This window comes from Salvelinus sp. IW2-2015, unplaced genomic scaffold (assembly GCF_002910315.2).
Source record: "Salvelinus sp. IW2-2015 unplaced genomic scaffold, ASM291031v2 Un_scaffold2445, whole genome shotgun sequence".
NCBI classification, from domain to species: Eukaryota; Metazoa; Chordata; class Actinopteri; order Salmoniformes; family Salmonidae; genus Salvelinus; species Salvelinus sp. IW2-2015.
In genome coordinates this window covers 5,451-21,027 of record NW_019943766.1, presented here as the reverse complement: position 1 = coordinate 21,027, position 15,577 = coordinate 5,451, and the positions used below count along the sequence as shown (strand labels likewise).

Below are 15,577 nucleotides of genomic sequence, written 5' to 3'. Positions count from 1 at the left end.
AAAAATGTCAATAATCTAATAAAACTATATTGAAAAAACATACTTTACGATGATATTGTAACATGTATCAAATAAAATCAAAGCCGGAGATAGTATTCGCCTATAACGACAGCTTTCCAGAAGGCAATTCCAGGTCCAACTTCGCGCTTTTCAGAAAACAGGAAATGGCGGACACGTCATTCCAAGAGGATTTATTCCACCTCAGACCAAGATAATCACTTCATTTCTTCTCTCACTTCCTCTTGACATCTAGGGGAAGGTGTATGACGTGCATGTATACTAATACYTATCATGCCCATTTATAYYCAAGCCCTAGAACAGAGACCTCGATTTCAGAAATCTCACTTCCTGTCAGGAAGTGGGCTGCAGAATGAGTTCTGTTTCATTCAGAGAAATAATTCAAACGGTTTTAGAAACTAGAGAGTGTTTTCTATCCAATAGTAATAATAATATGCATATTGTACGAGCAAGAATTGAGTACGAGGCCGTTTGAAATGGGCACCTTTTTCCAAGTTACTCAATACTGCCCCTGCAGCCATAAGAACCACCTCAACTGGAATCCTACCGGTCTGTCATCCATGCCCTTACAAACACCTGGAACACTTGGAGCTAAGAAACCCTTATCCAGCCCAACAGGTCCTTCAGGAACTCACTCTCTGAGCAGATGACCCCAGCAGAGAACTTGGCAGCAGTCTTCTGACAGCTGACAGTCCTGTGATGCTGGCAGTAGCTCAGAGACATCTCGTTTCCTATACAAAGGGAAGGGGATGTTATTAGACACTTTTCTAAATTTACCAGTAAACTAATCTGAAAATGTGAAATTTTCAAATAATTTTCATAACATGTTAACTATATAAATAAAACATTTTGTTTAATATAAATTCTGATAACTTTGGTAAATTACCGGGAGTTTCACAACCCTACCTGTACACTTCACTCCACTCATCACCATCTCTGTCACGTTACTACTGTCCCAGTACCATGTTTCCTTAGCAACAGGGGAAGCACAAACAAACAGCAGGAGGTTATCATTAAACATTTATTTATCCAGGAAGTCCCATTGAGACCTATTTTACAAGGGACACTTGGCAATAGGTTATGATAATAATAATAATAATAATTGATTGGAGTGCTTTTCCTGTAGCTCAAAGCTCTTTATATAGTAATGGGAAAACCTCTTCCTCTACCAATGTGTAGCACCCATCTGAAAGGTGCCAAAACGATCACCACACACCCTCTGGTCTTGACACTTGCGCTCTATGATGACATCACTGGTGCTCTCGTCAGATACATGGGGGGTATAGTCTACATGATGACATCACTGGTGATCTAGTCAGATACAGGGGGGTATAGTCTACATGATGACATCACTGGTGATCTAGTCAGATACAGATGCTGGGGGTGTATAGTCTAAAATTGATGAATGCTAGTTGTTTGGTGAGTCTAGTAGATACAGGGGGGTATTTATGTGCTTACACATGATGACATCCTCACGCTGGTGATCTCAGTCAGTCCATACAATGGGGGTATAGTTCTACATGATGGACATCACTGGTGATCTAGTCAGATACAGGGGGGTGTGGTATAATGTGCATCGACTGGTTGAATCGATCAGGGTAAGTCTGTGAATCGTATTATCAGGATCTAAGGGAAGTCATTGACACTGGTGTGCAATAAGGGTATGTAGATATCACTGACAGATCGGGGGGTATAGTCTACATGATGACATCACTGGTGATCTAGTCTGATAATGGGGGTATTACGTTCTACATGATGAACTCACTTGGTGATGTACTTAAGTACCAGATAATCAGGGGGGGGTTAGTCTTGAACATGATGATCACTTGGGCTGATAAGCTAGTCAGATACAGGGGGGTTATGTCTACATGATGACATTACTGTGTGATCTAGTAGATACAGAACAGGGGGTGTATAGATGCCTCAACATGATGACATCACTGGTGATCTAGTCAGATACAGGGGGGTATAGTACTACTGATGACATCACTGGTTGAATTCTAGTCAGATTACAGGGGGTATAGGTCTACATGATGACATGATGGTGATCTAGTCAGATACAGGGGGGGTATAGTCTACATGATGACATCACTGGTGGATTATGTTCAGATACAGGGGGGGTATAGTCTACATGATGAATCACTGGTGCATCTGTAGATCACAGGGGGGTATTAGTTAGATGTGAATCTCTGACTCACTGGTAGATCATAGTCAGATTAGACAGGGAGGGTAAATATGTCACTATGAATGTATTCATATCACTGGTGATCTATGGTCAGATACTCTGGGGGGTGGAGGTAAAGTCTACATGATGAATACTGGTGAATTTAGTCAGATATACAGGGGTATAGTCTATCTGATGGACATCACTAGGTGACATTTTAAAGCGATACGAGGGTTTATCGGGGTGTTGTTATTTATTGTTGTAAACAATGAAAACTGACATCACATGTCAGTGATCTAGTCAGATATGGCGGACGGGACGGGTATAGTCTAAACATGATGAAATCACTGGTGTGTGGTGATCACTGGTAACTCACATGTGACTCTCCCCTCTCTGTAACTATGAACAACCAGTAGTGATGTACTCACAGAAAGCTGTGAACTCCTCTCTGTCACTAGAAGCAACAGAGTGAGTACTCACAGATAGCTGTGATCCTCTGTAACTAGAAGTAGTGATGTACATCACAGAAAGCTGTGACTCTCTCTTAACTGTACTAGACAAGCTAGTGATGTACCACTGAGAAAGCTGTGATCCTCCCTATCTGTAACTAGAACAACAGGCAGTGCTGTACTCACAGAAGCTTTGTCGAACTCTCCCTCTCTGTAACTAGAACAACAGTAAAGTGATGTACTCACAGAAAGCTGTGATCTCCTCTCTGTACTAGAACAACAGCGGTGATATGTACTCACAGAAAGCTGTAACTTCTCCTCTCATGTAACTGAAAACAGTAGTGACTAAGTAACTCACAGAACAGCTGTGATCTCCCCTCTCTGAACTACAAACAACAGTAGAACAGTAGTGATGCTACTTACAAGAAGCTGTGACTGCTTCCCCTCTCGTAATAAAAGTAGTGATTGTACTCACAGAAAGCTGTGACTCTCCTCTCTTGATAACATAAGAAGGCAAACAGTATGTGTACTCAAGAAAGCTGTGAGCTCCTATCTGTAACTAGAAACAACAGTACGTTAGATGTACTCACAGTAAAAGCTGTGACTTCTCACCCTCTGTAACTAGAACAACAGCAGTGACCTGTACAACTCTCTTATCAGAATAGCTAAAGTAGCTATATACTCATTTGCTAGACTAGAGAGTATTACTCAGAGTGGAGTACATAACACAAGAAAGCCTGTGAGCTCCCTCTGTAACTGAACACCATAAGTGACTCGTTACCTCAAGCGAAAGTCTCTGTGACTCTCCTCTCTGTAACTAGAACAGCAGCAGTGATGTCTTTCACTAGAAAGCTGAGTGAACGCTCTCCATCCAATGTCGTAAACTAGGAACATACAGTACGTGACTCGCTACTCCAAACCAGAAGCTGTGACTGGGTTTCACTCTCTCGTCCATAGAACAGCTTAAGTGGATGTACTCACATGAAAAGCTGTGACGGACTCCCCTCTCTTGTAACTAGGAACACGTAGTGACTTCGTTATACTCACAGAAGCTGTGAACTCTCCCTCTCTAGTATACTAAGAACAAAGAGTGACTGTAATACTCATCGAAAGCTGTGACTCTCCTTCTGTGAACTAGAATAACAGTAGTTGTTAGAAAAACTGTAATTTTTCCTCAATTGTTCAACGGTCATGTTAGCGATAGTGTAACAGTATTGCTTCCGTCCTCTACTTGACGCCTACCGGGCTTCGACCAGGGATCCCTCTGCACCACCATCGACCAAGACGCCACCTCGACCATCCGTTAACCATCGTCGCACAAAGTGAGCGGGGGCAACGCATAACTATCTACTTCAGAGGTGTCAGAGCGAGGTGCAGATCACCGCCATTGAAAATATTAGTGATTGTACTCACCCGCACATGTACGCGGCACCACCCGCTTAACTAAGCTGCCTTTTGCCTGTTTGGCATGTACGGTATAATAATAGGGCTCTCTTAGTCCACCGGACGTCTCGGGATCATGCTCTCGCTGTCCTCGTGTCACAGTGGGGAGAGGGAGTGGGCTCCGCACAGCAGCCGAATAGCAACAACAGGGACCAGGCTGATACTTATTCATAGGCAGGGCAATGCAACATACTGAAGTAAGGGGGGGGATTTTACTGTTTCAACAAATAAGATGGGTGTTAGAAGAGCTAATGCTACCGGAGAACGTTTAGCTTAGAAAAATCACATGAATGCCATGACCAGACGTAGCAAAATGTTTTTTCGGTGGAGAAGAAGGGCAATCTGTTGTCTTCAGCTCTATAGTACCTCAGTTAGGCTAAAGCTCTATAGTACCTGTGTCCGCATGACTCTCAGATAAGCTACACGTGTCTACAGCTTCTGGTTATAGAGGAACCGTCCAGCTCTATAGTCGGGGGCAATCCTCAGCTTATAGGCACCCGTCCCAGCTCTATAGTACGTCCAGCGGTCGCTAGTAAGTACCCGGTGCCTTTTCTCCATGCTCTATGGTACACCCAATCGTCGCAGCTACTACTATTGTGAACTGTCCACAGTATACTGATTAATGTTCCTGTCCCAGCTCTAATAGTACCTGTCCCACGCTCTATATTTACCTGCTCCAGCTCTATAGTTACTGTCCGAGTACCTAGCTATATTACCTGTCAGCTCATATGAGCTACCTGTCCCAGGCTCTGATACTACTGATGCCGGTCAGTCTATAGCTAACATTGTCCCCAGCTCTATAGGTACCTGGTACCAGGTCTCAGTAAGTTTAACCTGTCCAGTTCTATTCTACGGTTGCAGTTCTATAGGGTACTGTCGCCAGGCTCTATAAACGGTGTCCCTCAGTTCTATAGGACCCTTGTCCCAGTCTATCCAGTAGCCGTCGACAGCTTACACTATATACTGACTCAGCTTCTATACTAATTACTGTTCGTCTATAAGCGGTACTCTGTCACAGCTCTATACGCTTAACTGTCTCCAGTACATATACCTACCTGTCCCCGCTCTATAGGGACGCCGTCCAGCTCGTTAGTAGCCTGTCCAGTTCTATACTACTGTCCCAGGTTCTCATATGACGTGTCCCAGCTTCTATAGTACCCTGCACAGTCTCTACTACCTGTCGCCAGGTCTACTCAGATACTACTGGTGTCCCAAGATCTAAGTAGTTATCTATGCTAGCTACTAAAATAGTAGCCTGGTCCCAGCTGGACTATGAGAAGATCTAAAGTATGTATACTGTCCAACACACATAGCGTGGTGAAAAGGAATTGAATTTCTTCGTTGCCTCCCAGTTCTGACCTTGACCAGTTGGATGGCATGGGAACTCGGAGTAGCCAGCCTAATAGCCTGTCTGCAGACTACCAATGGCTTCTGATTCAGTTGGTTCAGAAACGGCAGAGCAAACTACATGCGCACCATAGTTTACCATGCGCCCCGACCGTGAACCTCCACCGGCCGCTCATAGTACGGTATTCCTGCCTACCCAGCGTTCGCGAACCTGTAAAAGGGGGCCTAGGGGAAGCTCGAGTTGTTAGGTAGGGACGTGAATGGCCTGTTCTCAATCGCAGGCCTGGGATAAACCCACAAACAGTTGTTGTTGCTAGTTGTGGGGGGCCTCAGACCAGCCTGATTACTACGTAAGTTAATCGATTCAAGGCTTGACTTAGTTAATCGGAGAAACGGTGTTTTGCGTGTATTCAGTCGAGGGACTGGAGATGAGAAACACTGGCTCTAGCCTGTCTGTGCTTCCTCCAATGTCTAGTCTGTGCACAGTCCTGAGGCGCCAGGGGTTTTTGCTGGTTTTGCTGAAGGGCCAGGGTGAACATGGTCAGGGTGAACATGTTCAGGGTTGAACATGGTCAAGGTGGACATGTCAGGGTGAATACTGTCAAGGCTGGACTGTCAGGGTGAACATGTCAGGGTGAACATGTCAGGTTTGGACATGTCAGGGTGAAGATGTCAAGGTGGACATGTATAGGTGGGACATGTCGGGTGGAACATGTCAGGTGGACATGTAAGGTGAACATGTCAGGTGAACATGTCAGGGTGGAAATGTCAGGGTGGCATGTCAAGGTGGACATGTCAGGGTGAACATGTCAGGAGTGAACATGTCAAGGTGAACATGTCAGGGAAACATGTCCAGGGTGAACATTGTCAATGTGTCAGGGTGAACAGTGCTAAGGTGACATGTCAAGGTGAATGTTTAGGGTGAACATGTCAATGGACATGTGGGTGAAATGTCAAGGTGACATGTCAAGAGTGACACAGGTGTGAAATGTAGTGAATGTCAAGACATGTAAGTGAACATGTCAGTGAACATGTTCAGGGTGAAAAACATGTCAAGGTGGACATGTCATGTGACACATGTCCAGGAACATGTGTGACGCAGTGACACATGTCAGGGACATGTAACATTCAAGGGTGAACATGTCCAAGTGGTGGAAACAGTGCATGTCAAGGGAACATGTCAAGGATTAAGGTGAACAGCAAGTGGTGAACATCGGTTCAGGTGAACATGTCAAGGCTGAACATGGTCATGTTGAACATTGTCAGTGTGAACATAGGGTGAACATAGGGTGAACATGTCAAGTGTAACATGTCATGTGAACATGTCAAGGTGGAGACCGTCTAATGAGCTTCAAGGTGACATAAGGTGAAACATGTCAGAGGGTGAACATTCAAGGTGAACATTCATTGTGAAACATGTCAATGGCATGAGGTGGGAACATGAGGGTGAACATGTCAAGGTACTGCATGAAACATGTTCAAGGTAGGTGAACATCGTCAGGGTGAACTGTCAAGCGTGAACATGTCAATAGTGTGAACATGTCAGGTACTGGTCAGAGCTGACGACATTTTGTTAATTGGTTAGTAACATGGTCAGGTAGGTGAACATGTCAGGGTGAAACATGTCATATAGTGAACATGTCAAGGTAGTGTGAAACATTCAGGTAACATGTCACAGTGAACATGTGAAGGTAGGTGAACATGGTCTGTGAACATGTCAAGGTGAACATGTCAGGAGTGAAACATTGTTACAGTCAAGGTGCAACATTGTCAAGTCAGGGTGAACATGGTAAGGATGGAACACAATAAGTCAAGTGAACATGTTCAAGGTAGAAACATTTCAAGAGTGAACATGTCAGGTTGAAACATGTCACAGCGTAAGTGAACATTGCAAGTGAACATGTTCGGGTAACAATGTTCAAAGTGAACATGTCAGGTGAACATTCAGGGTGAACATGTCAAGGTAGGGTGACATGTCAGGGTGAACATGTCAAGGTAGGGAACATTCAAGGTGAACATGTCAAGGTGAACATGTCAGGTGAAACATGTCAAGTGGAACATGTCAAGGGTGAACATGTCAAAGTGAACATGTCAGGGTGAAATGTCAGGTGATGTAGTGAACATGTCAGGGTGATGAGGTGAACATGTCAGGTGTGGAACCATATGGGTGCATGTCATGTGACCATGGTCAGGGTGATGACATGTCAGTGTGAACATGTCAGTAACATGTCAGGCGTAACATGTCAGGGATACATGTCAGGAATGTCGGAACATTCAGGCATGTGAACATGTCAGGGGTAGTGAGGTGAACATGTCAAAGTAACATGTCAGGGTGAACATGTCTAGGGTTGAACATCGTCAAGGTGAACATGTCAGGGTGAACATGCAGGGTGAACATGTCAGACGTGGTCAGGTAACATGTAAGGGATGCAAACATGTCAAGGTGGTGAACATGTCAGCGGTGACATGGTCAGGGGTGAACAATGTAAGGGACATAGGGTGAACATGTCAAGGTTGAAGACATGTCAGGGTGAACAATGTCAGGTGAACATGTCAGAGGGTGAACATGTCAAGGTGAACCATGTCAAGGTGAACATGTCAGGGCTGACATGTCAAGGTAGTGACTGAAGTCACATGTCAGGGTCGAACATGTCAGCGGTGAACATGTCAGTAACATGTCAAGAGAACGAAGTGTGAACATGTCTCAGGGTGAATCATGTCAGGTAGGTGAACATGTTCCAAGGTGAACATGTCAGGGTGAACATTGTCAGGGCTGAACATTTCAAGGGGAACATGTCAAGGTGAAACCTGTCAAAGTAAAGCAGCATGTCAAGGTGAACATGTCAGGGTGAGTTATGGAGCGGCGGAGCCACATTGTTCCTTCCTGTGGGTTGGGAAAGCAACAAAAAAAAAACAATGAGATGTCGCTACCTGGCATGTTATGGTTGGCTGTTGGCTCACCCCCCCCAGCCCCAGCAAGGGGTTGGTTGGGGGGTTCATGTATTTGGAATAAGACTCTCGTGATGAGGTAGCCTGAGAGAGGCTAACACTCTCGTGATGAGGTAGCCTGAGAGAGGTTGACACTCTCGTGATGAGGTAGCCTGAGAGAGGCTAACACTCTCGTGATGAGGTAGCCTGAGAGAGCTAACACTCTCGTGATGAGGTAGCCTGAGAGCGTTTAAGACTCTCGTGATGAGGTAGCCGGTGAGAGGTTAACACTCTCGTGATGAGGTAGCCTGAGAGAGGCTAACACTCTCGTGATGAGGTAGCCTAGGAGAGGTTGACACTCTCGTGATGAGTAGCCTGAGAGAGGTTTACACTCTCGTGATGAGGTGCCTGAGAGCGTTTAACACTCTCGTGATGAGGTAGCCTAGGAGAGTTGGACACTCTCGTGATGAGGTAGCCTGAGAGAGGTTGACACTTGTGATGAGGTCCTGAGAGAGGTTTACACTATCATGATGAGGTAGCCTGAGAGAGGTTTACACTGCTCGTGATGAGGTAGCCTGAGAGAGGTTTACACTCTCATGATGAGGTAGCCTGAGAGAGGCCAGAGGTCCCTAGCCATGAGGTCCCTAGCCATGAGGTCCCTAGCCWTGAGATCTGCGGAACAAATCCGAGGTTGGAGATTCATGGTAATTGTAGTCCATGGTTATAACCTGGTTTAAGCATGTTCTATTAGCACTGTACAAGCCGTTAGCTTGGCTAATACACCTACTTGSAGGCCGTGGTTAGCGTAGCCTAGCCGTTAGCTTGGCTAATACACCTACTTGCAGGCCGTGGTTAGCGTAGCCTAGCCCCAGCTGTCTGCAGGCCACCATGGCCTCCTTGGTGCCCCAGGTCCCTCCACATATCAGCCCCCAGCTCTTGGTCCCGTTGGCCTTCGTGCTCAACACCTCCACCCGCCCCTCGTACCGGGTACGCCCCCCTGTCAGGCGGATCTGTGGTTGGGCAGACGGGTTAGGAAGCGGAGGGAAGGGGGAGTGTGTGGATGGGGTTAGTGTGGGYGATTACGGTCTGGCTGAACACAGGGCGTTTATCCAGACATACAGCACTTTGATTCAATCAGTTCTGCCTTAACCCACGATAACCGACAACCGCATAGCAGTTTGATTGTTTTTATTTAGGCGATGTCGGAGGTGGGAACTGCGTGGAATCAGCAAGCGGCTGATCCGTTATCTCTATTGCGGACATTGCCATTGGATGTTGCCATTGGATTAGTAATAATCCCACATAGCCTTGATGCAATTTGGAACAGTGGAATGTTGTAAGCTTTAACACAGTTCCACTTCTGACACTGCCAAAATCACAGCAATGCGGGAGTCGGCTATCTCAGTTARGGCTTGATCTGATTGAATCTCTGCCATTGTCCGCATCCAAATGGCACCCTATTCCCTATATAATGTACTAAGCCATAGGGCTTTGGTCAAAAGTAGTGCACTTTGTAGGGATTACGGTGCATTTGTGATGGATACTGTGATTTATGGGTTAAAGGCATGTGTTTGATGAGAGTATTGGACGTCATTACACACATCACATAGTCAGGATGCGTCCAGGTTTTACATCTCTCATCACAATACTACTAACACTGTATTGAACATTACTGCAGCAAACACTCCTGTTCGATCAGGAATCTAATACCAATGTCAACACATCATTGATCAATAAACAGTTTAAGATTCACAGTAAAAAATAAATATCCCCCTCTTTGCTAAACTAAATTACTTGACGAAACTTTTACTTAGAATAGAATAGAACAGAACATAATAGAATAGAACAGAACCAGAACATAATAGAATAGAATATAAGATAATAGAACATAATAGAATAGAATATAACATAATAGAACAGAACAGAACATAATAGAACAGAACAAAATAGAACATAATAGAATAGCAAACTAGAACTAATAGAATAGAACATAATAGAATAGAACAGAATATAACAGAACATACCATAATAGAATAGAACAGAACATAATAGAATAGAACAGAACATAATAGAATATAAGAAAGATAATAGAACATAATAGAATAGAATATAACATAATAGAACAGAACAGAACATAATAGAACGAATATAAACATAATAGATAGAACATATAAACAGAAACAATAGAACATAATAGAATAGAGAACATAATAGAAAAGAACATAATAGAATAGAACAGAACATAAATAAGAATAGAACATAACATAATAGATAGAACAAAATAGAATAGAACATAATAGAGAATAGAACACAATAGAACAGAACAGAAACATAATAGAACATAATAGAATAGAACATAATAGAATAGAAAATAATAGAAAGAACATAATAGAATAGAACAGAACAGAACACAATAGAATAGAACAGACCATAATAGAATAGAACAAAACATAATAGAACATAATAGAATAGAACAGAACACAATAGAATAGAACAGAACTAATAGAATAAACAGACATAATAGAACTAATAGAATAGAACAGAACATAACACAATAGATAAAAATATAGAACAGAACAAATAGAACAGAACAAATAGAATAGAACATAATAGAATAAGAAGAACATAATAGAATAGAACAAACATAAGAACATAATAGAATAGCACAGAACATAATAGAATAGAACATAATAGAATAAACAGAACATAATAGAACAGAACATAATAGAATAGAACATAATAGAATAGACAGAACATAATAGAACATAATTAATAGAACATAATAGAACAGAACAGAATAGAAAGGAATAGAATAGAACAGAGATAAGTAGTTAGTCTCTGACCGAGTTCTCCAGAGCCATGTATGGCGTGTTGCACCTCACAGCGGCGTCTTCTACATGCTGGCAGTCCTCTGACGTTATGTTCTTAAAGCCGCAGTCCCACATCGACTTCTCCGTCCCACAGACACTGGACCTCATTCATGTGGATAGGACCCATCCCTAAAGACACACACAGACACACCAGTGGCGGTCGCCGACGTTTAAGATGAGGGAGATATATTTTTTTTAATGAACATGACCTGTCATTCATATTCCATCACCCAGTTCAATGTAACAGTGACAGGTTTAGGTACTACATGAAACTCTAATTGTCCCTGTACCCATCATGAGGTTACCACAACCTAGCCTATGAATGAATGTTTACAACGTAAGTGCACACAGGTCAAGAAATTTAGAGGTAATCAAGGTGACAGACAGTGACACATTCAGTAACGCCTTGCACACCTCTGCCTGATCTAGGGTGTAATCATTAGTCCAACAGTTGCTAACCAGAGTTTCTATTGGACAAATTCAGGTATGTTTTACCCGTTTCGTTCCGTATGCTTCTGTCTAAGAAATTTGTTTTTTTTAGCAGAATCGGTGCAATGAATACACTCCTGATCACGCGCAACACAGTTCACTTTCATACCAGACACATACAAACAGCTCGTTGTATATATAATTCCTTCTCACATTCATGTATGCGCTTTGCTCCTCTCACCTTTTCCCTTCGTTTGGGACGTCAGTGTAGAACACATCAGCTGTCTGTGACCAGGTGTGAAAAATATATATATACGAAAACATCTCTCTTCTTCTCTTCTCTCTCTCTCTCTCTCTCTCTCTCTCTCTCTCTCTCTTCTCTCTCTCTCTCTCTCTCTCTCTCTCTCTCTCTCTCTCTCTCTCTCTCTCTCTCCTCTTCCTCTCTCTCTCCTCTCTCTCTTCTCTCTCTCTCTCTCTCTCTCTCTCTCTCTCTCTCTCTCTCTCTCTCTCTCTCTCTCTCTCTCTCTCTCTCTCTCTCTTCACCACATTTTATACACTGCAGTGCTAGCCAGCTGTAGCTTTCAGTACTAGATTCATTCTCTGATCCTTTGATTGGGTGGACAACATGTCAGTTCATGCAGCAAATGCTCTGATAGGTCGGAGGACGTCCTCCGGAAGTTGTCATAATTACTGTGTAAGTCTATGGAAGGGGGTGAGAACCACGAGCCTCCTAGGTTGTGTATTGAAGTCAATGTACCCAGAGGAGGACGGAAGCTAGCTGTCCTCTGGCTACACCATGGTGCTACCCTACAGAGTGCTGTTGAGGCTACTGTGGACCTTCATTGCAAAATTGTAATCAATTATTTGGTGACGTGAATATATTTAGTATAGTTTTATCTAAAAAGGATAACTTTTTTCATTTTTCACTATTTTTGTTTTTATAAAATTCACTGAGGAGGATGGTCCTCCCCTTCCTCCTCTAAGGAACTTCATCTGAAGTATCTAATCTAACGAACACTCCAAGACCAGCAGAGTCTCGCACCGAAGTGGATTTCTTATCCGAATGAGCGGTGGTGTTGATGCTAAGTGTTCTGATTTCCGTGAGCGTAGTTTCCAAACGTAACAACGATAGTTTGAATCTCTCTGTCTCTCCCTTTCCCTTTCCTTCTGACCCCTCCCCTTTTTATAACCAAGCAGTCATGCTAGTCCACTAGGGACCTGTTTCATTGTATTACGTTTCTAATCAATAATATATACTGTGTGTGTGTGTGTGTGTTTATGTATTCGGTGTAATTATTTAGTTGGTTAGTAAATAAATAATTAAGCCAATTTGTGTATTTCTGATTCATCAATAAGGTTAGGGTTCTTGCGGATTCAAGAGGTCTACAACGATCAGAATGAGACTGATGAGGCAATAATTGATAATTGACAGTTATTGATGTAACAGATATCTATATTTCTTTAGAGTTTTATTYGTGAGATAGTAACTCGTTAAACAACTTTTCCTGTGGTGCCTCGAATTCCTAATGAGTTAGTTGTTACATGATAAATTTAATCGGGTGACAATTAAACATAGTTAGTTTGATTCGATAATTAACAGTCATCAGATTAATGATCGTCACGTCACGACAGCAGAGTGATCGATAATGTCAAAAGCCGCACTGAAGTCTATCAAAACAGCTCCCACAATCTTTTTATCATCAATTTCTCTCAGTCAATCATCAGTAATTTGTGTAAGTGCTGTGCTTGTTGAGTGTCCTTCCCTATAASTGTGCTGAAAGTTTGTTGTCAATTTGTTTACTGTAAAATAGCACTGTATCTGGTCAAACACTAATTTTTCCAGAAGTTCACTGAGGGTTGGTAACAGGCTGATTGGTGGGCTATTTGAGCCAATAAAGGTGACTTTACTATTCTTAGGTAGCAGAATGACTTCAGCTTCCCTCCAGGCCTGAGGACACACACTTTCTAGTAGGCTTAAATTGAAGATGGGGCAAATAGGAGTGGCAATATCGTCTGCTATTATCCTCAGTCATTTTCCATCCAAGTTGTCAGACCCCGGTGGCTTGTCATTGTTGATAGACAACAATCATTTTTTCACCTCTTCCACTCTTAGAAGATTAAACCAGAGTGCTCAGTCCTCACCTTGTCCCATGCGAGCTCCAGTCAGGGCCTCCTTGGCGGATCCGAAGCCCAGCTCCCTGCACACCACGCTGGCCGACAGCAGGGTCCAACGGTCGTCACACACCGTGCCCCACTCATTGTTCCTCAGCACCTCCACTCTGCCCTCACCCAGCTTGGCACCACCCTTCAGCCTCACCGTGCTCTGATGGGAGAGGAGAGGAGGGGGGAGAGACACACAGGGGAGGGGAGGGAGGAGAGGAGACACAGGGGAGGAGAGGAGACACAGGGGAGAGAGGAGACACAGGGGAGAGAGGAAACACAGGAAGAGAGGAGACACAGGGACAGAGAGGAGACACAGGGCGAGAGAGAGCAGGAGACACAGGGGGAAGAGACACAAGGGAAGAGAATGCAGAACTGTAGTGAACTTCAAGTCATGCCAGTGAGATACAAAGATGCAGAGGTGACCCACGCCGACCAGGTTACTTTACGTGTTTTTCAGGTTTCTTCTCAGTCGTTGTTAGTGTACGTACGTTGGTCCCGGTAACAGCTGACCACGGCTGGCATGCCCGCCTTACAGGAACCTGTGGCGATTACCTACGGAGTCAGAGTTACACCACATATATACGTAAATACACAAGGAACATAACACAAATACCACCAGGATCCATGAAATATATTCAAATCTAGCTCACCATACTATCTGATGCAATGGGCTTGTGTCGTGAGGGTAATGTGCTGTGTATTTGACAATCATTCTGAGGTCTAATCTCCCTCCATAAATTTACACCCTCTGTTATGACTCCGGGGGCAAGGTGCCGTGGGACGCTCAACGTGCCAACACAGGCCACAGAGTGGAAGAGTAACTGGGTGTCTCTGACCTCTGCTGTTCAGTCTGAGGGGGTTGAAATGGGAGAGGAGGAGGGCAAGACGGAGAGGTGAGGGAGAGGAAGGAGGGAGGGAGGGGGAGGAGGAGGGGAGGAGGGGAGAGGGGGAGGAGGAGGAGTTGGAGGAGGAGGTGAGATGGAGGAGGGAGGGGGAGGAGGTTGGAGGAGGAGAGGAGACGGGGGAGGAGGTGGAGGAGGGAGAGGAGGCGAGGGAAGGGGAGAGAGGGAGGAAGGTGGAGGAGAGGAGGGGAGGGTAGGAGGAGAGGAGGAGGGAGAGGGAGGGAGAGGAAAGGGGGAGGGAGAGAAGGGGAAGGAGGTGGAGAGTGGAGGGGAGGAGGGGAGAGGAGACCGAGGTGGAGGAGGGAGAGGAGGGAGAGGAGGAGGTGGAGAGGGGGAAGGAAGAGGGGAGGAGGAGGATGGGAGGTGCGAGAGGAGGAGGAGGAGGAGGGGAGAGTAAGGAGGGAGAGGAGGAGAGTGAGGAGGAGAGGAGGAGAGAGGAGGAGTGGATGAGGGAGGAGAGGGAGGAGGGGATGGGAGGAGTGGAGAGGAGGAAGGAGAGGGACAGGTGGAGAGGAGAGGAGGAGGAGGAGGGAGATGGTGACGAGGGGGAGGAGGAGAGGAGGGAGGAGGTGAGATGAGAGAGGGGGGAGGAAGAGAGGAGGAGGAGGAGACGGTGGAGGGAGGAGAGGGGAGGGAGGTGGAGAGGGGAGGACGGTGGAGGGAGAGGAGGGGAGGGAGGTGGAGGAGAGGAGGGAGAGGAGGAGGAGAGGTGGATGAGGGGGGGGGAGGGGAGGAGGGGAGGAGGTGGAGAGGCAGAGAGGAGAGGCTGGAAGGTGGACGGGGGAGGAAGGAGGAGTGGAGGAGAGGAGGGAAGAGAGACGGAGAGGGAGAGGAGAGGGGGGAGAGGCTGGAGAAAGGGGAGAG

At 45.0% G+C, this 15,577-nt stretch overlaps 1 protein-coding gene across 1 annotated transcript in view; it reads right to left on the bottom strand.

Moving 5' to 3' along the window:
• LOC112073981 (lysyl oxidase homolog 3B-like) overlaps window positions 1-13,966 on the bottom strand; it is a 29,602-nt gene extending 15,636 nt beyond the window's left edge. Inside the window, 6 exon segments of the mRNA XM_024141212.2 lie at window positions 654-749; window positions 925-988; window positions 9,189-9,359; window positions 11,193-11,309; window positions 11,311-11,348; window positions 13,791-13,966. Of these exon segments, the coding sequence (XP_023996980.2) occupies window positions 654-749; window positions 925-988; window positions 9,189-9,359; window positions 11,193-11,309; window positions 11,311-11,348; window positions 13,791-13,800 (496 nt within the window). The 5' untranslated portion in view covers window positions 13,801-13,966.
• Window positions 13,967-15,577: the final 1,611 nt, after the last annotated feature.